The sequence below is a fragment of the Falco punctatus genome (genome assembly GCF_963210335.1).
Source record: "Falco punctatus genome assembly, chromosome: 2".
NCBI lineage: Eukaryota > Metazoa > Chordata > Aves > Falconiformes > Falconidae > Falco > Falco punctatus.
The window spans coordinates 84,011,338-84,036,557 of NC_137581.1; the positions used below are offsets into that span (position 1 = coordinate 84,011,338).

Genomic DNA, 25,220 nt, shown 5'->3' on the forward strand with positions numbered 1-25,220 from the left:
CAACCAGCCACGCCGCAGATGGGTGGTCCTGTGCCAGACCCTCTCTGATGCAGCAGAACTGCCCAGGGGAGCAGGCTCAGGCTTGGTTTTGGGGTCAGCACTTCTCTTTTTTGCACGTAAGGAAGCTGTTTTAATTTTGAAGTTGGCATTTACCCTCAACCTTCCCCACTCGCCAGGTGCTTTCACAGAAGAATTTGCTTACTGCTGCCTCCGCTGCTGCTAGCAAATGAACGCGCAAATGTGCCCAGCCTTAGCTGCACTTCTACTAGCACTCCTGAAGTTGTAGTGAGTTGGAAATGTGATTTCACATGGCTGTTGGATGAAAGGAAGTACATTTAGAGACACCAACCTTATGTTCAGAAAAGCAAGCCCACAAGACTGCATGTGAAAAGGGGACGCTGAGCTATAAATAGCTCTGGGAGACACAGAAGACATCAGCGTGGAACTTTTTGGTTTTATTTAAAACTCTGGTGAGGTGGGTACATACAAAAAAATCTAGTCTGACCAACTCTCATACATGGCGTTTTCTTTCAGAGGACAAATGTATTCTACCTTCATCCACCTGTAAGGAAAAACCTATGGCTACGACAGAACCATGAGGAGAAAAGCAGACAATACAAAAATGAAAGGAAAAAATGAAAAAATAACAATTCTAATAGTAAATAAAAATAAAATACTTGTGATAAGACAGTTTAAGGGTACCAGCTGGGGAAAATTTTTGAGCTAGTCACATCGCCCCTGCTTTTCTCTGCTGGTATCACTTTCCATCTTTCCACAGAAAATCCTGGCAAGAAATGCTGTCTGCAGTGGTTTTAATCTTGGAAATGATCCATGTGTGGTGGCTGCATTAAGACTGGAAGTTAAAAGGCGACAGGTGATAACAGCCTGCACCTCACTGCGTGTCACAGCAGATTGATCCCTGCATCTAGCCCCCAGTGCCAGCAATCAGCCCCTCAGCTGTGTTTGTCTGGTGCTGAAATGCTGCATGGGCTGTAAGCAAGCCAGTAATGTCAGGGACCAAGTAGGCAAGCTTGGGTCCCAGATCCTCAGACCTCACTGTCACCGAGTAAGTAACTTGAGTCTTTATGCACAGCAAAGAGCAGGTGCTGTGCCACTGCCAGCGGTGACAGAATAAGAAAACAAAGGAAAAGCAAATTGGGAGCCTCTGACCTATGGAACTGGTCTAGGGTCTGTTCTGTGGGAAAACACATCCCACACCACGGGAAAGGCCAGGGAGATGGTGTAGTACAGATTACTTCTTATGCCAAGATTCCACTGCTAGGAGTATTGAAGTAAGTTTTCTGAGTACTTGTTTCCTTCTTGCTTTAAGCTCCTCAGCTAACCCTGGGAGCCACGCAGGTATGTACAAAGCTTCCAACCAAAGGAAACGGCAGGTCACACTGAAAGGTTTTGTTTTGATTCTTTTTTCTTTCTGATTTTGATGTTTCTAAGACAGGGGAAAATAGCACAGCCACCAGCGTGTTTTTATTGCATGATAAACTGGGACAGGACAGGGAAAGTGAACACAGGTACTAACATTGCAGCAAATGTTGCAGAGAGCTAAATGGTAAGCAAATACTGTGCAATGTATACAGTCAAGAAAATATAGGCAAGGCTTTCTTGCATTGACTTGTTACTTAGTATTCAGTAACTCACTGCCAAATTAAAAAAACAATTACTGACATACCACTGCAAAAGCAAAGCACAGTTCAACCTCTTGGCAAAGCTCAAAGTTCAATTACCCTGTAGCACATCAATCAAATGTGTGTGTAGCAAGCAATGAGAGTATGTCTCATTGTCAGATGAGATGTCACCTCACTGCTTTCAGCTGAACATGTTTTTTCTTCTTTTTAAAAATCAGCAAGTAGCACTAGGAAATATTTACAAAGTTCACATTATGCAGAAGATAAAAAGGAATCTATTGGTGTGATTTAGAGTGGCAAAGAACAGTGTTCAAGGCATATGAAACAAATAATGAACGTTCAACAGTAGTAACCTGGCACGAAGATTTGATTTTTATAGACACCGAGATTCATGATACCAGTTTAATATTGTATCTGCCACATTTCAGTAGCTAGAAGCCAGGCATGCAGAAGCAATCATGCATTGAACCATGTGCAAACACATTAGCTAATGCTGATGGATGTATGGTCAGGACACTGAACGTGTATGTGCACAGCGAATGCCACTTAACCCAACACAGCACATTCTAGTTTGATGGCATTGGTCTAAGCTACATAAATAAAAGCTTACCAAGGGGAGCAAGGTGCTACCTTGTGCACATGATGGCTTGGAAAGTCACACACACACATTGTTACTTCAAGCGGCTCTTCTTACAGTTTTGTTATGACCAGCACAAAACCGTACTTGTGTTCATGAAACTCTATGACATGTACCTCCTGTTGGGCTTCACCAACGTCTCCAAAAGACTCTGGCCATGCAGTAAGCTAGGGAAAAATAGGGACACATCCTATTTACCAGCAGCTGAGCGAGAAAGAACGACACAACATTTGTCTTGACTGGTATATGCAGATCTTTAGTTTCCAGCAGGGATCATTATGCTGCAAGGTTGTTGGTTGTTTTTTTCTTTTTTTTTTTTCCTTCATTCGCTATTAGTATGTCATTCTCAGAGCTCATGCAAAAGTTTGCAATCGCTTTCTTTCAAATGGCTGTAGCCAAATTTGAAATTAAGTCCTCTGACTAAAACACTTCTTTATTACAGTGTACCGTTTCAATTTGCTGTAACAGAGAATAATTACTGCTTCCCCTCTGCCTGCAACAGTTGTATAGCTATGGCTACAACAAATGATTTTTAAGAAATGAAAAATCAACAAATTCACAAATCTGATTAACATTGAGCCTGAAATTTGTAAGAATATCGTCTACCTGCAAACAAAATTGTATTTAAAGTTATCAAAACAACTGATTCATTGCAACTGATTAAGTACAATAACAATGGAAATTAAAAGACCACCACTTAAATACACAGTTAATTCTCACTGTCTTTGTGTAGAATTGATATTTTGAAACATTAGAGGCATCTTAAAAAAATTTATTTAGCATATTGAAAAACAAATGTTACAAAAATTTTTCTATAAACATAGGCAAAAATGTTTAAATAGGATAATGTAATGTAAACCAAACCCACTTAAAATATGCAATACTGTAATCAGAGGTTATGTCCAGTGAAGTCAGAACAACCTTCACTAATGCCAAATAACATCTAAGCAAATAATTAATTTCCATAATTTCTTGAAACAGCGACATATATTTAAATTAGTTGTAGTAGATAAATCATCTCAGTCCTGATCCAAGATTAAATTCAATGTTACATTCAAAAGTGGGAAAGGCAGTATCTTGACTATTCATGTCATCAGTCAAGACAGTACTGCATTAAAACTTGCAAAACTTTTACAGGTACAACTATAAATTTATATTTATTGCATGACAATGCAATTACAGGATTGGTAAAACTATTAAGTGACCTGGAAAAAAAAAAGCTGTATAAAAATCCAGTACAGATGAAATTTCATTTTTCAATCAGGTTAGAAAAGCCAGACACAAGACTTAAGATATCTTTCCGCATTTCACAAAACAGAACAAAATAATTTGTAATCTGACATTACTCCGACATGGAGAAAGCATTTCATGTCTTAGAGGTAATATATTCGGGTGACTGTCACACTCAAGTTTAGTTTCATTATGACATTTATTCACCAAGATGTAAGTTTACAGCCTACAATGGCTTTCATGCCCATGTACATGGAAAAGGCATAGCCCAATAAATTCAACTCATAGATAATTTTAGATATTTGTTTTTTTGGAAAAACAAGCATCACGTTTGCATTGCACATAGAAGTTTCTACAGGATACAGCAACACAGTCAACTCAGGAGGCAGAAACATAAAGCTATTAAAAGTGGTAGTGAAATAAAGAGTAATTAAAAAAAACCCCAAACAAACAAAAAAACCCCACAAAAAAACAAAAAGAAAAAAAAAAGCTAGCTCATGTCTAAACTACACTGCCCATGTTCACGGGATGACGGCAGCTGCTGAATGACCTACTGTGAAATGGGTGATCTCCATGCATTTTGTACAGTAAAGTCTTATATCCAAACAAGGAAAATTACTGCTAAAACTACTAGCTGTGCTAGCAGGCACAGAGATGCCAATATGGCATGGATGTTGAAATACCATCTCTTTTTGAGTTGGTTCCTGCAGGTTGAGGTGAGGCACTTTGTTTTGGTAACGTCTGCCTAAAGCAGTATATTAACTGCTGCTCAGTATAAAAGGAGCTTTAACTTCTACAAGTGGCAATTCATGACACACAAGAGCCAAAACCACTTCAAAGAAAAGGCCAGACAGTCCTAAAACAAGAACCAGGCAAGTCCTACTACAAATGTCCAAACATATTGTACTTATCTGCCCAATATCTATTATATTTAATAAATAAGAGTTATCTTTTTGACAACAGTTTGGCCTGCAGTTCATAGACGAACTCTTAATACAACTTGCCTTGGCAACTGAAAATACCCAGTAAACAACTCGGGCAACCTACTCTCATCAAAAATAAGTACATGAAATGAATTATAAAAGCCTTAATTTGTCAATACATTGTATCAAATTCTTAGAGTGTGCATATACACACCCATCTATGACCACAGATTTATTTTCAGCAGCTTTCTGTAAAATTCCTTATGGAAAAGACAAGCCAAGCCCCCACAAGACAGTAGACACCAGCACACATCTCAGACATTAATTTCAAACGGTCTTCGGAACAAGATGCAGTTTGGGTTTCTGTTGTAAGAAAGCCAACATATCACAGCAGTCCTTCAGGGCTAAATACATTGCAGTTGGTGCGAACCGATTAGTAGAACACAGAACACAATACCACCACACTACCTTGGCATGGGAACAAAAAAACCTCAAATGAATATTCCGAAGGTGAACCAAGCAATAAAACTTTTAAATCAAGCTGGGAAAAAAGTATTGCTACACTATAGCTTGCACCACCTTAACAATCATCAGTGTCTAAACCAGGTGGTTGAAATTCTGTACAAGCCTCTATTCCAACTTGCTTCAAGTCTGACAGAAATCCACACCTCTTCAGCCTCAAAAAGTCACTTCAGACTAACGGTTGGATTATTTCTGCATCATGTTCTTAGAAATACAACATGGTGGGTCCTCACGGTTCTGCCATACATCAGGTGGGCCCCACAGCTCACAGCTGGAGAGAGCAGAGACAGGCTGGCCACACACCTGCTGCAGCCAGCCTGGACTAACATGCTTCCCAGCACCTCTTACTCTGACGAGCACCTGTAACCTAAGAGCTGGGGGAAAAAAAAAAAAAAAGAAAAAGACTTGTGTACACTGAAAATGGAGTGCACTTTAAAGAATTCATGTCATGGATAAAAACACCACACTGGTCTTAGAAATAATGAAAAATGTAAGTAGTTTTATTTCATCATAACATATTGTTAACTTTTGCAACAGAAGCACCTTGTTGGAATGGATAAGCAATAAATATATTTGCTGTTGAAAAAAGGTATAATCTATGTTCTCTGCAAAGGATTTCCATGGCCACCATACAAGGTGCACACATGGTACACCTAAGTATGCAAGAGACAAAAGAATATCTCAGGACTTGGGGAAGGCGCTTTTATTTCATAGTTGGGGAAAAAAAAGTCACACACACTGAATGCTTTCCCTTTTTCTCCCTTTTAAAATGGAAAGTAATAACTTTGGGTTTAGTATGTTTATGGATAATACCCTGGTCCCAGTGAAGACTATGGTAGGAAGACTATGATCAGGATTTTATCCACTCTTGAGTACTTCAGTATTTCATTATGTACTTTTGCATTAACTTTAGAGCTTGAAAGTTCATATATGCACACTTCTCACCTCTAGAATGCACAAGTGAAAACGGAGAGGAAAGGCAGAACAGAAAAGAAGTGCACTATTAAATTAACTAATCAGTATCTTGAATTGTTAGCTTCTAAACATCTACAGAATTTTGAGTTGTAACAGCAAACGCTTTAGAATACACCTCTTCTGCTAGGACTCTGAAATTATTGCTATTATGCCAGCATACTCTTAACGAGATACTGGTTTGAACACAAAGGCATACCGCCCTCAGCCTTCCAAGGGCCCAGCACAGGGTGCAGCATGTAGCAAAAATCCAAGAGAGAAAAAGGAACCAATCAGACAAGAGGCAATACTGCAAAATCTGTCCCCTTTAGTGTAAATAACTAAAATGTTGCTTAAGGATTCCCTATCAGGCAATTCTGATGGTCAGCAGTAAGAAAGGGGAGGGGGATTCCATGAATCTTGTGGGGAATGTGGACAATGTTTGCAATAAAATAAGTAACATCCCTCAAAGCAGAGGTACTTTTGAGAAGTGCGACAGAGCACCACCTTTGTATCTGCACTACACTCCCAATACAGATTTCTTATCTTTTAAGACCTGCCGCAGGGGGAAAAATCCCAAACCCAAAGAAAAGTGAATCTAAAACAAAAGTGAAGTTTGTTATACAAGTCCTTTAAATTACAGAAATGCATAATAAGCCAAGATAAAGTGCTACAAAATGATTAGTGATTTTTAAAACGTCCATAGCATTCTTCTTGCTTTACTTAGTACTGGTGACAACAGGAGATAGTGCAATTGCAGTGACTGAACTGGAATTCACAATGTCTTCGTATTGTGGGGGTGGATCTAAATGTTGTTCGGTTTCACTTCTCATGCTGATTTCACCAGTGGCTTCCTCGTATGAAGGAGGAGGATCACAGTTTGAGAGCCTTGTGGATATTGAGTCTGACCGCCCATCCGTATAGCTCAGACCTCCTGGAGAGAGCCCACTGACTTCATACATTTCCTCCTGTGGGGAATGAACAATGCTGAGAGGCGGTGGAAGAGGACCTCTGCCATCAGTCACAGCACCATCACCCATTGCTTCGTGGGCTCCCCTATGCACGTACACCGACTGTCTACGCATTTTCTTTTTAAACAGGCATCTCCATATGACAAAAATGACAATGAGGATAACAAAAAGGCCAATGATTAATGGAAATGCAAGGTAAAATGAATACCAGGTATGTCCTGTGTTACTTTCTCCCTGAAGTCCATTTTTGTAGACTTTCCAGAACTCCTTCTAGAAGAGCAAGACAGGATAAGTCAGAAACTACAGGGCAGTTAAAAAAAACAATAATCACTGTAATCAAGTTGTTTTAAATGCATGAGGAAAAAAAAAAAGGCATTTCAAATACTGATGATTAAAATAAGAACTGATATGGATAAACACGCACAATAAACTTCCAAATTTTCTTCTGATGTGATTAGTGACACAAAATGGTTTTTTGTTTTTTAAAACAAACTCCTCACTGCTTTTAAGATTATGTGTCTGCACTTAGTATTTATAAATGTGCAGCACAGACAGGACTAGGTAAACAACAACAATAATAATAATTAATAATAACAATAGCAGTAATAATAAGAAACTAATCAGCATGCACATCAGCCATCTGGTCGATCAAAAATTTTCAGCACCACTCAAGGTAAAAGTTAGGGTTTTCTTTGTTTGTTTTAAAATTGTAATACTGTACTAATATAATTTGACAGGGAAATACCGTTTTGGAATGACAAGACCATTTTGGCAAAGCACAACTATGTTGTACTGTCATCTCATAATTTAGACTTATCCCACCCCCTGTCTCATAAAGCAATTGTGAGCTTATTTTGAGTTGATTCACATCCCCTGTTTATAGTTTAAAATAGCTCCAGCACTATGAGAATATTACACAGCTTATTGTATTCTAGAAAATTTGACAACACAGCTACAGATAAATGGAACAGAAAGTGAAAACATGAATAAGCGAAAACAAAGATGAAGGAGGACACCAGTACTTGAAAAGTACTCTTTGCTATACTAATATGCACAATTAGGAGCACAAAGATCATGTTGCCATCCAATTTTCTCTGCAGTGAATGCTATAAAAAAACCCCAAAAAGTACAAATAAAAGCATACCCTGACTCAAAAAAGTTGTCCTCCTCACTTCTAATATAAGATCCCTCCTACTAAGAAACACTTCCATTGTGGTTTATAGTAATGTATAATTTCTGAAAAAAATATATTTACAAATACCCAAGCAAATTCATGCCAGAAACTCTGAATCCTTTAGTTTTCTTTAAAAATGCGGAGACTTGACCCATTTATACTCATGCCAGCATTGACTTCAAATGACAGCACACATCTCACATGCAAGTATTATAAATATATATAGTCACCAGATAAAACTGGTATTGTCATTGCTCAGTTATTAGTAAATGATGCATTCAGTTTGCCGACTGACTGTGCACAGACAAATCAGATCCATCAGTTTTTTTAGTTCAGGACTGCTTCCACATGATCGACATTAGACAGATAATGCCACCAAACTGATCTCAGAGGCAGCCTGAGTCCAGAAGCAGCATGGCCCCTCTACTGTGGAGGCGAAGCTTGCCCTGTGCAAAGCCAGGGACAGAACACATGCTCACAGTGCTTCTCAATTAGAATTTATTAAGGTTAAGAGCAATACTATATGCATGAAACAACTGCCTATTCTGTAGATTTTCTTTTACAGAAGATAAATTCAGTTGTTCTTGCATCTATACTCAAGTACCTATAGGCAGCTGGAAAAAAAAAAAAGGAAAAAAAGAAAAAAGTTCATTCCTACAGCAATCCAGGATCAGACATTTTTCCTAAATTCCAAGGCTTGACATCACAAGCTGTTCATCACAGTGCCCCTCTTTGATGTAAGCCCAGGTACAAATCATCTAAGCTAAGTTAGGTAGCAATGATATCAAACAAAATAAGCAAGTCTTGGAAGATGGATTAATGTCTCTAAATACTTCTCTACAAGGGCCTTCCTTGATGCAATGTTCCACAGTGAACCCCAGATCAGCTGTGCCGACTTCAGAAAAATGTATTTGAGGAGGGAAACTAACATTAAAAAATGACAGCTGTACAACTATGGACTTTTGGGATCTCTGTGTAATAAAAAACAACAGAACCGAACTCCTCACCTCTCCCCACGAGATCACCAGGCAGTTAAGAAGATCCGTTACCTATTACCCTTCCATCTGGTTTGAATACAACTAACTAGATTCTTTAGCAGTATAAATAATAAATATATTATCAACTGAAAACGCAGAAAAGATTCATTAGGGTAATTAAATGTTACTGTCTGTACTTGAACCAAACTTCCCACTTCATTGTTCTACTGCCTCAACACAGCAAAGGAATAAAATGGTACAATGTTTCTGAGGCCAAAGTTGCATAGATTTACTGAAAGTCATCGAAAGTACTATGCAAGGATATGTCATTTTAAAGACTCTGTGGAGGAGGAGGGAAGTTTTCATAAAAAAGAAGAAATCACACTTTTTCCCAAGCAATTTATTTTGTGTTGTAGGCTGCAAAAGAAATGCACCTTCTCCACTGGAAGGGTAGTAAGCTGCGACTGGTATTTTAGTATTGTTCCCATGTTACTTCTAGTTCAGCTCTATTTGCTGAAGAAGATGTCTCTACGCCTTCTTCAGAAAGCTGAAATACCAGCATCTCTCCTTGTCACTCTGTAACATGGTAAATCAGCAGAAAAGCTGTTTTCCCAGAGTGGCAGGCAATTAGTTCAGAATTGGGTATGTGGCTGTGGGGGATGTTCAAGCTGATGTTGTGACCAGACAGGAGCATAAAGAGCTTAAGGTAAGAGTTTGAACTGCCTTAAGGATGAAAGCTGTTTAGTGTCCACTTTCATTTACATGCAAGGCACAGAAAATTCCAAGGCAGTTCAGACATACCCCCCATCAACAATTACAGAGCTTCAGGTCTAAGGCTATCTTACAGAGACAGAGGAATAAAGTTCTGTTCACAGGTGAAAAACACTAAGAAAGAAACACTCGTTTAGTGATAAAAAAAAAAAAAGTAAATCTTTCTTTAAATTTTCCTCTTTGGGAAAAAAAACCCAACAATCCAAAAAACTATTCCCACAAAACCCCACCAACGAAAAACTTATTAGCATACTAGACCCCAGGTTTCCAGCTTTCAGTTTTGCAAGCCGAATGTCAAACAGAAGCACAAAGATTGCTAGTTCATACTGATGGAACTGCAGGAAACTAATACTTTGGGTTTGAGTTGCGCATCTGCCAAGCAGCTCCCTCTCTGCTCAGTCATGCCAAAGCTATGCTGCACTATTAAGCGAAGGCACAGGAGGAGGACAAGCCACTTGGTCAAAGTCAAATCATGCCCAACAAATCCACAAAGGACTTGGATAAATTTGCAGAGTGTGAGGATTTGTACAAACTCCTATGAAAATAAGCCAAGCGGGGAAAATACTGACAGTCTAGGAAGTTGCTGTAGAACTCATACAGAAGGTTAAAGAATAGTTTAAAAGTTGAAAAACTCACAGCACAAATATCCCTTCCACAGTTGCTGGTCTCTTAGACCAACAACAAAAAGGACTTACTTTCTACTTCATAAATCACAAGTTAATTATTTCATCAAGAGGACACTCCAGTAATCATTTATGCTCAAGCACTGTACAGCTGGGAATACCAGGCATATATGCCTTAAAAGGCTGAAAAACGAAGTTAAACAGGCCACAGAATCAGACAACTGCAATGGAAAAGACTTAGAAAACATCTAACATATTCCTGACGAGAACTACTTCTCTGAACGCCCCTTACTACTTTGGCAAATCCAGTCTGAAATAATCAAAAGGAATTCTCAAGGGCATCCCACACAAAGACAGTTATGGCCAATTTGCCAGAACTTCGTTTCCCTTTTATTTCTAATACTTCTCAGAACAGAGTCAGCATCAGTCAACTGAATCTGAATGCTGAATCAAATAAGGGATCCAGATGAAAGTTAAGAGCCTCGCACCCTGCTGAGGATTTCAGCTGAGGCCTTTACTACATTTGGCAGTATCATCAGCCTCAAATGATTCTTGGTTAATTATCCAACTTGTTTTAAAGGTGGACTAATAATATGCCAGTCAGGAGACTGCTTGGCATTCAGTAGGCAGAGGATGCGAACAAAGCAATAATGGGAAGTGAGGATACCTGCTACACTGTTCTCTTCTGGTTTGCCCTCATTTTCAGGTGGCAGGAAAATTCAACTCTTCTGTGTATTTATCCAGCATCCATAATTACACACGGACTGATGCTAGAAGGCTTACTTGATCACATCACCTTAGATCTGCTGCTGACAAGATTTGAGCTGCTTGCTAGAGCTTTGTAGTGTTTTGTTTATTTCGCTGGAATAAAGCTATACAGAGAACCTTGCAATTTCTGTAATACTTAAAATTTGTGGGAAATTTGAAATACAAACGAAGATCTGTGACTTCCAGCTTTTAAAATCTTCATGCAATGTAATTTTTAAAAAATGAGCTAATGGAAATACAATTAATACCAGCTTCAATCACACCCAGATACTTTGCATGGTTACCTTTGAACAAATCTTTTGAGCCTCCCAACAACCTTTGACAACTGATCAGTAACCACATACAGTGCTGCCTGCAGGCTACAGGTACTACAAATAAACAGCTTTACTAGATGAGACCTAGGGTTCATCTAATCTGTTACCTTCTCTCTGACAACAACCATTAGAGACTGCTGAAAGAAGAGTTCAAACATCAGCAGGCAGTGATACTCTCCCAGCTTCCATATATTTGTCTTCAAGAACTTCCGTCAGTCAAGCCGACCCCTTTTATTCAATGGATCCACACTGATTTATTTTCCATCCATTTATATCATTGTTTTCTGAACCTATATAAGCTTTTAGGATTCAAGACATCCCGTGGCAAGGCAGTCCACACCTCTGTTATCTGTGGTGAGAAGAGATACATCTATCTGCTTTGAACCTGCACCTTCTAGTTTCCTTTGAGGCCCTCGGCTCTCCTGTCAAAAGGATGACAAGTGACCGACTTCAGTTCAATCTCCATGCTCCTCACACACATCACCACATATTCCCTGATTTAACTCTTTCCTGATCTACTGTTGTTACAGAAGTCTTCTCATGTCTTTGGTCAACTGTCACACTTCTCTGGTCCTTCCTCAGCTACTAATTTGCTTTTTAGGAGACAGGGTGATCCAAGCTGTACATGACACATTCAAGGTGCAGTGTGCAACGACTTAATTATGTTCCCCATTTTGATCCCTGTTCCTTTCTTTGGATTCTTGGCACTCAGTTTTTTATTTTGTTTTGTTTGTGTTTTACTGCTAAGCACTGAATTCAAGTCTTCATAGGTTCAAATTCAGCTCTTGTTCTGGAATTCAGTTCGGAGCCAATCATGTATATAATGAATCCTCCTTTCCCCCCCACATGCTTTGCATTTGTCAACACTGAATTTCATATCCTATTTTATCCACAGAGTCCTGCAAATTCTTCCCTGCTGGCTCTAGCCTTATTAACATCATAGTATTAACTTTATCATTTTAAATAGGTTCAGAATTACTATCAAAATCCTCAAGCCCACACAGTATTAAAGGCATTCAATATTTCCGTGACAGCTACGTATGTGGACTTAACATATACAATGCTAACTTCCAAGAAAAATTCATGCATCAAAAATAACTTGAGGGAACTGCTTGATGTTATTTTAATATTAAGGATCTGTATGTTGCACACCTCCCCACAAGACCGCAGAAAAACAAAGAACCAAGTCGACAAGATAAAAAATACAAAGAGAAAAATTACGAAAAACAAAGTTAGCACGAGAAAAATAAGCTACAGACCCTATTTGAATTCCAGTCTATCTACTATGAAATCATTGCATCCTTGTTACTCTGAACACACTGTATCGTTACCCTATTCTACTGCATCCATTTCCTTCCCCTGGGACACAGGAAGTTCATTCTTACTAAGTAGCTGTAAGGATGGGGGACAATGGACCACTGGGGGACAATGGACTAAACAAAGCCTAAGTAAATGAGGTCAGGCAGAATGGCACATCAGCAGAGCCTGGCACATTAGCAAGCTACCAACAACAGAATAAAGGAGCTCTGCAAAAAGGATACAGTAGGAGAAACAGATAAAAGGACCTTATTGGAAGCTCCTTATCCACCATGGCACAAAGGCTGTGACAAGAGTGGAAATGTAACTATTTCTATTTTACTATTTCCCAAATATCTCCACAAGGGAAATGCTACCTACCAAAACACAAAAAGTTCCTAAATGGGGAAAAAGAAGCCGAAGTGAGAGGCACATATTTAGGCTGTGCTTTCTCTAATGACTTGAGCTTCTTATGCTACTGAAGCAAAAGTGATACTGTGTTATGATTTTACACAAGTTGTATAATTGTACGCACTAACTTAATTATACAATGAGCTGTCATTAGAAATGGCCACACCAAGCTGGGTTTGGGAAGTAGAAAACATGTGTGTGCATGTCCTTTAAAGCTTCAGAAAGAAGCAGCTTTAAAGAGACGCTGCATGCTCTACTACTTCATTTTAATAAATCAGAAAGTTCTCATTCCAGCCTTACCCATCTCTCCAGGTATGACCTCCAACAAAAAGATGCCAAGAACTTACAAAGCTCAGTATGCCTTTACACAGCTCTATTTTTTGATGTAGAACAGTCACTGAAGAGTGGAATGTGTGACCCGTGTAAATTCTGGAAGAAAATGCAAGGCTCCCTGTGCCACTTTGTCCATTAAAGTACAATTTCCCTGTGCAAAAACCCACAAGGGATAGAAGTTTTAAGTTACGTTTTCTGACTCACATTTTTCCCTTTAGATTTATCCTCAAATTCAGTCCTAATTTAATCCATGTCTGTCTTGAACTAAGGAAAAAAAAATTCTTGATTGTATTGCATTAAAAAGTCAGAGGTCACCATCAAAAACCTGTGTGCTGTTTTTATTTTTTGGGAAGCAGTATAAGGTATATGTGGGTCATGATGGGCAGACCGATTAGCCCACAAACTTCTTTTAATTAGAGAAGCCAAAAGACTTATGCAAGAATTCTGTGTGGGCAGTATCTACTTAATTCCCGCTAAATTAATGTATCACTGCCCTTGCATAACACACGGTAACACTGAAATTATTGCTCTTTCCATGTTTTAGATCATTGTTACTTAAATACTACTCCCTGGGGGCTTCTGGATTTTAGCTTGAAGGTGGGCACTAGTCTTTCCTTATTTGTAGAATATTAACAGTCTGGGCACTGAACACTTTGGCCAGCTACATTAGCACCTGGATTCAAAGGTGAATTTTAAATGGAAAGCTTTTCCAGTTGCTCACTCATTCCACGTGAACATACTCAATAAACATGTTATTCCTGCAGGAATGAGAGAAGGGAAGACTTGTGCCCTCTGCTTCTATATATTCCCCATAACACTCCCAATCCCATCATTTCTTCTAAGCAGGACAACTTCATTTATGACATCCAGGTCAGACTTAAGTGTGTGATGATAGGAGAACCAGTACATATGCTATTTGGGTAAACAGTGCTGACAAACATGACAGTTTTGCCCTCCTTTTTCAAGTAGGGGTATTAATTCATTTCCTTTTCTTCCCAGCTGCCAATTTTCACAACAGTTATAAGCGTGACTATCTTTGGGACTTCTACGCTGTTCAAATTCAGTTTAATTGCAATGCAGGATTCAAGTGTTATTGCTGTGCAGTCTATCCATCTCCACTGTACACTTTATTTGCTTAAAGAAACAGGCCAAAAAGAAAAACAAATCTAATGCAATGCTGGAAAACATACAAGCTTTCAGCACACCCCAAAAGTTAGTATCAATACACCCCACCCATCTTTGCATACACACCAAAACATACCGTTTTTTCCTCATTTTCAAATGCTTCTCTTGCTTCTTCATAGCTACAGATTTCTTCTCTGCATTCATGTTCTATATCACCTTGCTTTAATTCTTCCAGAAATGTGTTGGCTCTTGGATATCTTTTTAACACAGAATTGGCTTTGTCCTCTGTTAAGAACACTGAATGAAAGGAGACAACAAAGGTCACTTCTGAAGTACATAACCAAAACCTCATGCTAACATTGCTAAAAGAAAATGTACTTTTGAGAAAATAAGAGCTTTTCCAAAGCCTTCCTCTTTATTTAATACGATAAAAGGCCCTTCTTAGTTTTGTTCACATTTATAAGTTGTTAGGCCTCCAATTTTGGTACTTATTGCTATAATGTCATCAATTCAGCAACACAGTCATGCATGCTTAAACAAGATTGAAGCCAGTTCTAAGAAAAGTGCTCAGAAGAGACAGGCACATGCTCAGCTCAAGCCACTTCTTAACCTAAGATGACAAAGAAAAAATAAATCCTGCTTGTGAACATCCAAACAGATATTTGCAAATGCCTGAAGTCATCACAGCCAGAACACTCTGAAGTTTTTACATAAATATTTATGAGTATTACCCAGAACAGCTGCATTTATTAAAGTTCTAAGTCTTCTTAAGCAACTCTGAAGCAGATTTGCTCCCTTCACTCCAGAAATCTCAACTAGGAAACAGTGACCCTTTTGGGGATGTGGGGGGAAGTAGCCTCTTTTTATTGTCTTGAAACATATACAAATCCTCACCTTATTTGATGAATCAAACAAAATGACCCCAAAAGGCAATGAATGTTCTGACACAGGCATTCTTTATTTGCTTTTCTTAGTTTTCTGTTCAAAAAAACCTCTTTCCTTCTGATGTTCCAGCTTTCCCTCAAACTCCCTGATCCACTGATTTTTATAGTAATACTGCAGCAAATGGAACACTCCAAAATCCAGCGGACTGAATTACTGGAGAGGTACATCTGCAGTGAATGATGCAGAAATTCTCCAGGTATTTCAGGTGAGGAAACAAGAAACAAGTCAATGCAACAGTGCTCTTGGGTTCTCACTACCAGCAAGGGGTGGTGGTGTAATTACTACGCCCTGCATTCGTTCATTTACAGCTAGTCTGGGACCACTGATGCTCTGAAGACACTCACTGTCTGCTGAAGGACAGAGACTAGTCAGTTTAAGCAGTGACTTATCTGTAATTTTATATGAATCAGTTTGCTGCGGTTTTTTTCCTTAATCATCTGGTTTTTAATTTGGAAATTTGAAAATTTTCAAAAAGGATGGCAGGAAGTCTAAAAAGATGATCACTTTTCTTTTGCTTTAGATAGATGTGGTGGCATCTTTCAGCAATGACGCTACTACCATAATTCGGCTGATCTACTTCATTTTGTTTAGTCTCTGTGGTATAGTTTGTTATAAATCATTAGATAGTCGTCTTCCTTTTGCAAAGGATTAAATGAAGATTTGAAGATTAAGCTCCAAAACACCAGTCACGCCTATACCTGCAGCTGAATACATATGGTATGTACAAGCACCACACAAATTACACTATTCATGATGCTGCCAGAGGTTCAGTGCATACAACTCTACAACTGCACCTATCGCAGTTTTGGTCTTCTACAGCACCACAGGTGAACACATGGGCACCTCCTACGGTGCAAATTCACTGACTAAATAACATAAACGTTAATATTCAAAAATTCTCTTCAGACAGGAAAGAACAAAAGGATGGCTTTTTTTCCATTTCTCACACAGTTCTCCTGACTTCCCCCAAGGCCTGAACAACTTGGTTTCTTTCAACATGTCTCAGTGATCACCTAAACATGATGAGCTGCAGGACTTGTCCACATCAGGAAGCCAGCATGCAGCCATGCATGGAGATAATACTGCCAGTGCTCTACCTACTTCACCAACTGCTGCGGCCATTCCTGAAGTGGAACAAGCTACAGCCCAGGCTCTCTTAAGAGTGCCCATACGTGGAAGTCACCGAAGAGTAGATAATGCACTATAAATCAAGTTTCCTTTCCTTCAGCAGATAAAACCTCGGGAATTTCATTTCACAGCCGGAATCCATCCCTGAGAAGAGCAACGAGAGAAACTATGACAGCTTTGTACTGATGCAGAGCGGAAAGAAATAAAGAGGAAAATGCAGGTAGCTGAAAATACCCTCATTTAAAGCTTTTGGCTCTCAGAAACAACATCGAAATCTTTGTTTCTGGATGCACTTTCCAATTCACCAAAGAAGCAAATTGAGAATGAAGGTTTAAAAGCTGGTGTGTTATGAAATATTGCATTTGATACACATCAAGATGAGTTTCTAGGTTATTGTTTAGTTTTCCAAAAAGAGCTAAGCACACGTTTCTGCTTCAAAATGCATTGACAAAGAACAGCAGAACATTAAAATAACTCAATATTCAAGAACGGCTAATATATGAGACTATCTAAACCCCCCAATTTTTTTATATAGCAATTCATATTCAGAAAGTCTCTCTCTCTCCTCATGTAATGCAATACAGAAAAATGTAGAGGCAAAAAAGCTGTTGAGGAAAATAAACCACACTCCATATTAATTCTGAATGTATCTGACAAACAATGATCTATGATTAGTCCAGGCCAGGAATGGCTTTTGACCCTGCAGGGCTTGAAAAAATGAAGTATATTAATTTGTTTGTTTTGATTTGACATTTTTAAAGCTCTGCACACCCCAAGTGAATTTAAATCCTATTGAGAAGTCAATACAAAAGTAGCAAGGAAACATAAAAACATACACTGATCAAAGCAATCTTGATGGAGATACTGATTGAAATACAGTGATTTAATGAGAATCAGTCATTGCCTGATGAGTCCTATAAAGAGAGATAATGGAACCATACTGCAGAAAGCACTTTGACTTCTTAGTATTCCAAGACCATCATCATGTAGACATCCAGTTATAGTTGCATAGGAGTGTGTAAAAAAACCACTCTGTGTTGGATGCACACCTAGCCAAGCTACAGCGTGGCTGAATTTACTACAGCTGTTACTATGGAGCTGAAGATAATCAGGGAATGATTGCATGTGGCAAGAATAAAGTAATGAAACAACATAAAACTTACTTTTTCACTTTGTGAAGAAAATTAACTAGCAAATACAAGATAAAGGAAAAATCAGAATTATGATTTTGGCTTTGTGTAAGATAGACACAAACACATAATCTGAAGTCTCTTTGTCTTCCCCAGTTTTTGTAGAATACAGATGAAGATGTACAATTACCAAATTTAATGCATTTGAATACATGTTTATTTTTTGGACATGCTGGGGCTCTCTCTGTATGTAACTAACACCTGGCTTTTAGCAAGTTCTTATGCATCAGAAAGCTGCAAAGAATGTAATTCCAAAGTCTTAGTTTCACTTACTATTATTGAAGAGTAATATAGTCAGATCAATCTATTACACACCCTCTGGAAAATCTGTGTGCTATCATAATAGTGAACAGGTACTCTAGCAAGGTGAAATTTAATCAGAATCAGAAAGAGACAGGCAAGGTCACGAGAGAGTAAATATGTCTCAGCCTGCAAGCTGAAGCTGTCACAGGCGAAGCAAATAGGTTTCAGGGAGTAGCAGTGTGCGAGAAGTATCCTGAGACACAGCAGTATTGCTGAAGCAAAGCTCAGGGTATCCTGGACTCCAAAACCAGCTCTATTAAGACCATTGTTGAGGCTTAATTTTCGTGACACCTTACCAACACCCAAGTGGATGAAAACCATGACAACATACTAGAAATAAACATTTAATTTTAAATTCAAAGCTGCAGCTACTGATAAATTTGAACCTTTCTGTAGGTGATCATAACAAAAATATTTGGCTTGCATAGGGCAGAAGGGAGAAAAATCATTTGAGTGTTTACTTACAAAACAGAACGTGTCTTCTGCTCTGAGATATTGGAGTTACTGGGGCAAGCTTAAAAACAGTTAAAAGTACTAAAGACTAGAAATTCTGCTCCGTGGTCTTTATTCTGCAGCTAGCTTTCAAAGGTCCACAAATGAGTCTGTGATTATTATCATGGTCTGCATATAATACCTCTGTCAGAACAGCAGTATGATTCCACTTCAGTTTAGTGTGGGCAAAGATCTGCATCTGTACTGGCCCTGGCTGAGCCCCACAGCAGCCCTCACGGTGCTGTGCTTGTGTTGGTAGCCAGGAGGGTGGTGATAACACACCGGTGGTTTGGCTGCTGCTGAGCGGTGCCAGCACAGCGTCAGGGCTGGCTCTCCAGCATTCCCCGTGACTCACCAGTAGGCCGGGGGTGGGCAAGATCTTGGGAGGCAACATAGCCAGGACAGCTGACCCAAAATGACGAAAGGGATATTCCATACCATATGATGTCTGCTTAGATATAAAAGCTAAGCGAAAAGAGGAGGAAGGCAGGGGCCATTTGTTATTTATTCGTTTGTCTTCTGGAGCAACCGCTATGTGCACTGAAGCCCTGCTTCCCAGGAAGTGGCCATACATCACCAGCTGATGGGAAGTAGAGAATAACACCTTTTGTCTTCCTTTGTGTCCATGCATGGCCTTTGCTATTGCTTTATTAAACTGTCTTTACCTTGATGCACAAGTTTTTTCCACCTTATTTTCTCCCTGCTTGTCCTGCTGACAAAGGGAATGATAGAGTGGCTTGGCGGGCACCTGGCATCCAGCCAAGGTCAACCCACCACAGCACCATATGTAACACCAAAACCAGTTCAATAGAAGAGGACATTTTTCATGCAAAAAGACTGGGATTTTGAGCAGAAGACAGTTTTGAGGTGTGTTAATTCCCACTTCATAGGGAATAATAAAGAACGTACACTTATCACTAAGTTAACAAACTTACCACTATCCATGATGATTACTGTTGAGGCAGGGAACTTGCAAATACCAATTCTGTAAACAAAAAAAGAAATATTCTGTTGAGTTTTTGAATTATGATGAGCTCGGAAAAGCTTCTCTCGATTCCCAAATATTGTTACAAATACATCAGTGTCGGAAATTCTGTGATCAACATTAATCCCTCTTTCGAGTTGTACTACTACTGCATGCAGGTTAATTTCAGTAGTATAGGAATGCTATCCAAAAAGAGCTAACACTTGTGAAATGGTGAATGCTTTAACCTTTTCCAAAGCTTTCCATATTTAGAATACACAAAAATGCTACTATATAGTAGAAGGTGTGTATCATTTTAAACAAATCCACAAGCTCTGTTTTACCTAATTGAATTTGAAAGGCATTACATTCTCCACTGTAATTACTTATACCTCATCTAAGACTTAAATTCACTCTGCAGAGATCGTCAAGTCAACTCATTATCTTTAGTATATGGATCAGAGTTTTTGAGATCAGAATGAGCACATGCAAATTCATTGAGAGTCTGCTAGTGATTAAAACAGGATGCCTGCATAAAGTTCAAGGGCAGAACAAGACCTGTGATTTGGCAAAAGAACTTGCAATAGATGAGAGGATCCCAACCTGCCCTACAGGAATTTACATGTACTTTATACCTCATCTTGGAAACAGAATAGACAAGAGATGCTCCCAGTCGAGAAAGTGCCTGAAGCTCATTGCACCAACCAGGGAGAAAGCCAACAAGAACTGCATTTGAAAGCAGCAACAGTAGTTTGAGGGACTGTTTTCAGTTTCTTGGAGTCTTTGATAGTATGGGAAAAGTTAAGGAAACAAAAGCTTTCAGCAAAGTTTAAGAAAGGTACAGCTGTTTACCCAAGTTGGTAGAACACCATGAGGTTAAGGGGTTTTATACTAATAAATTACCTACTCCTAAAGGTTAGCATTATTTCTACTTGTTTAGTTCTACTTCAGAGGCCAGGTTACACATCAAGGTATCGTACCATACTACTGCCCTCCTTTCCCTCTCCATAAACCCAATACCTCACAACCAAACCTCTCTGTAAAAAAGTGATAGTTACGCACAATGGTTGGGCATAGCTGCTGTAACAAAGGGGGAAGGTTAACTCTTCCGGCCTGGCCCACCCAACACTGTAATTCATCATGCAAGAGCAGACTGCAGTACTTGTAAGGACTGCTGCCAAAGTGAATGGAGCTCTATAAAGACATCCCAGTCTGCTAACAAAATTGTAGGGTGGGGACAACAAGACATGTGGGATGGAGACTAAACTGATTTTAAACCAAGTTCACCAAATTATCAAGAGCAGCCCTGAGGAGAAAGACATGGGAGTGTTGGTTGATGAGAAGCTCAACGTGGCCTGACAATGTGTGCCTGCGCTCCAGAAAGGCAACCGTACCCTGGGCTGCATCAAAAGAAGCACAGCCAGCAGGCTGAGGGAAGGGATTCTCCCCCTCTGCTCTCATGAGACCCCACCTGGAGTACTGCATTCAGCTGTGGGGCCCCCAACATCAGAAGGACATGGACCTGTTGGAGAGAGTCCAGAGGAGGGCCAGGAAGATGCTCAGAGGGCTGCAGCACCTCTCCTATGAAGACAGGCTGAGAGAGGTGGGGTTGTTCAGCCTGGAGAAGAGAAGGTTCTGGGGACACCTCACAGCAGCCTCCCAGTGCCTGAAGGGGCTACAGGAAAGCTGGGGAGGGACTTTGTACAAGGGCATGTAGTGACAGGACAAGGGGAGGTGGCTTTAAACTGGAAGAGGGTAGATTTAGATTAGGTATAAGGAAGAGATCCTTCACTGTGAGGGTGGTGAGACGCTGGCACAGGCTGCCCAGAGCAGCTGTGGGTGCCCCATCCCTGGCAGTGCTCCAGGCCAGGCTGGATGGGGCTGTCAGCAACCTGGTCTGGTGGAAGGTGTCCCTGCCCATGGCAGGGGGGTTGGAACTGGATGAACTTTAAGGTCCCTTCCAACCCAAACCATTCTATGATATCTCTGTAAAGGCAAATAAATGTGAATAAACCAGCAGACATTAAAGCACCTTAAATGTCATCACCATAGCGTTTAGCTTTTCATTACTAAGTATTGTAGGGTAATAGAAACAGAAGGTGTAAAATAATTATTCAGAATAGATATAACCTCTTTTAACAGCCTGAATTTTTCTTAGCAGACTACACAAAGACAAAACTGCCTTTGCCACTTGCTGCTTGAATAAAATTAGTGTAATTTTCTGGGTAGTCACATTGTTAAAACCCAAATATTTGTGCTGAAGAAATTGCTAAGCTTTTAATAATTCAGTCTGCAATATTTTACCCTTTTAACAAATAATCTGGGATGTCAACCACAACTATAACAACAACAAAAAGAAAGCAGAACACATGCCCCCCCAGTCACAACTACATGTCTCTGCCTACTGGGAAGTGTGGTGGAAACACAGGGACTAATGTGCCTGCTACATGATGTCTTCTACCAGAAACAGTGTGATATTGCCTAGGCATGCAATGCTGCCTTGGCATCTGGCCCTAGCTGCTTGGTACAACATGATCTTTGGGAACGAACATCAGAATACTGACATACACAGCTTGGGAAACTGGGAAAAACACATGGTGGAGGAGAAAAAAAAAAACACACAGAAAGAAACACTTTTACTTTCTTCAGTGGGAATTGAGACAAGTATATTATGAGCTGGTGACAAAATAAAGACCTACTGAATCAGCAAAACAGAAATTACATTTCTCTTTACCCTTCCTTCATTATAAAAGGAACAAGCATGCTCTTCTCCAGGAAACGTCAAATACAGCTTTCCAGTGGCTGTGGTGCAGAAACTTCCTTTCAACAATCTACATTAGATTCTTACAGCAATTACAAGTATTAGAGTTCTCTGGAACCAATTATGTCCATTTTCCTACAAACTCTCCTGCTGTCCCTCTCCGTATCTCCCCAAACTTCTTCATTTCCAAGGTCCCACAAAACATACCTAGCTTCCTGGCTATGACACCCAAATACCTACCAGGCAAGAGGTTGACTGATGGCACAGACAATGGTTGCCCTACTACTACATGACCATTACATTCACAGAACAGACTCCCACTTGCAGAGGAACCACTCGGGTCTTTGCCCTCCACTTAATTGCCCCTTCCCCTAAAGGGAAGGAGCTTGACTGTATTTTAGTCCTCTACTCTCTAAGTCTTGGTTCAAATTGACTAAATAGTTCAGTGGTTGTTTGGAAGAAGGGATTGAACACAGAGTAGTATATAAACCTTTTTTACCTTCATAAACCAGCTAAAAACTGAAGAGGGCTGGCAACACTACAGGGACATTTTGACTTGCTACTGACTCATGTATTCCTCTACACAACTCTTTAATTTAGTTTCCTGGTTTTAAGTCTTCATGAACCTTACTGAAGACTAGGATAGTCCTGTGGTGTGAGCACAACATTTTTCATATATATACACAAATGCAAGAACAAAAAGACACCCATAGATAGTATCTTACTAGTAACACTAGTAACTAGTTTATTGTTTCAGGAATCCCTCTTCAAACTATCTTCTGTATCTTACCCCTTCCACATCCTCCAAGAGGTTACACATCACCTTAGATTTGCTTGTGGAAAAAGTGGCAACATGGTGGACAGCATGGGTAACACTACAGCCAAACTAAGTGTCAAATTCTGAGTTCAATGGCAAGCTGATGTACCTGACCAACAACTGATCTTTTCTGACTGCCTACTTGGCTTTCAGTAAAATGGTAGAAAACCAAACAAAACTAAAACAATCGACCGTCCTCTTCTTGTAGAAAACATAATGACTCAATGAGCTCTAAAACATAAGAGGCAGAAAAGGAGATGTACCAACAAGGCCCATGCTACTTACCAGCAATGTGCTCAGCAGTACCAAAGGGCTGTAGCCCTTTTACTGAGGAGAAACAGTTTCAAAGAAAATTTAAGGAACTAATACTGAAGTAACAAATCAAGCTGTACCTTTCTTTCCACAACTAACCTAAATATTTTTTCCTCAGTCCTGAAAGCGCCCAGACCTTAACGTGAGCTATGTATAAGCACAAAGCATACAATACTTTCTATACCCAACTCCAAAGCTGGTAATCATATTCTTAGCAGCGCAGGGTATCCCTTAAATTGGGAAAGTAATTTTACAGTATTAAAAGTTCTTGGCTCAAGACAGTATTTCTGCAAAATTTTGTTGCATTTGTTAAGATAACCATACTTGTTTGACAGGTACACCTATTCTGGGTACATTTCCTGACTACAAGTTTAATGCAAACTCCTGTGCAGCACATGCCATTAAAGGGCACTCAAGTCCAAACTGCCTTTGCTATTCTCACTGACTGTCATGTATTCTAGGGAGACAGAACATCAAGAACAAAGCAAGTCCTTAAGGGAAGGGATTACAAAGAGAAGGGAAAATAAGGATAGGGTAAAGCAGCAACAGTATTTTCCCTCACTCATGTTTTCTGTTGCTGCATTAACAGACACTTAAACACTGCAAGGCCTTCATGCTCTCCCCACAAATGGCCAGGGATGGTCATTACAGTACCCAGGCAGGGAAAAGGGAAATGCCTTTTTTTGTTCTGCAATACAACTCTAACAAGGGATACAGGTGTTTAATTTTAGCTTTGTAATCTGTACAATTAGTGAGACCACCAGGATGCAATTTACCACAAAGAGCTACACAATTTTTTAATGTTATAAATATTCAGTTTTTTCTGAAGCTTTTTATGAAAGCAGGTACCTTCAAGGGACACCAACTAAAACATCATTAGATGTTCAGTCTAAAAATAAACATTCCTTTCCTAGACTCTAGCCCCACACCAGGTGCAATGCAACAACTGAAACACTCCTGTGGGAGGTTTGTTTAGAAGAAAAATGAAAACATTAAATAATTACACAGGAACACAGATGATAGCTATCTGACTGCCGTTTATTCAAAACGTGTTATATGCCTACCTAAAAATTCCAGTCCCACCACATGCATCTTTCACATCCTTGAAAAAAAAAAATTACAGAAGACTACAATTTTACTTATTATAACCTGTTTCAAATGACATTTATTCCCAGGAACAGTGCACAAAAGAATTTACATGAATTCTGAACAGGTAGTCCATAGTTTAAGGACATGGGAGAAGCCTGTATTTATTAAGTTTGGTTTCTTGCAACAGCAAGGTTGTCCAGGGAATTTGGGTGGGAATAAAGAGGGATGGAATACTTTCAAAACTACTCAACAAGGTCACAAAAGATTTGTCCTACCTAAGACTACACAGGACAAGGACAAGAGTTAAATAGAGAACTGAAAAAAACCCTCTGCTTCGTAGAGGCTATCCAATCATAGCATTATGAAACATTATCATTAATTTTGTAACACTGATATGAAACCACAGACCATTTTACTAAGAGCAATCTGTACTTAGCAGGCTGCCATTACGTCTTAAAACCAATAAAATACAGAATTAGTTACAGAGCTAGCACGCCGCGTACAACTCTCGAACACTGCCCTGTTCACGGAGAGAAGCTGGTTCCTCAGG

General features: G+C 39.5%; 1 protein-coding gene across 1 annotated transcript in view; it reads right to left on the reverse strand.

The window, feature by feature from the left end:
- The window catches only part of PRRG1 (proline rich and Gla domain 1), a gene marked incomplete at its 5' end in the record, with an annotated part of 75,148 nt that overhangs the window by 22,975 nt on the left and 26,953 nt on the right, over positions 1-25,220 (reverse strand). The window contains 3 exons of the mRNA XM_080377675.1: positions 1-7,147; positions 14,806-14,966; positions 19,663-19,712. The exon at positions 1-7,147 is cut by the window's left edge and continues 22,975 nt beyond it. Coding sequence (XP_080233801.1) covers positions 6,626-7,147; positions 14,806-14,966; positions 19,663-19,712 — 733 coding nt within the window. The 3' untranslated portion in view covers positions 1-6,625. The remainder of the gene's footprint in view (positions 7,148-14,805; positions 14,967-19,662; positions 19,713-25,220) is intronic.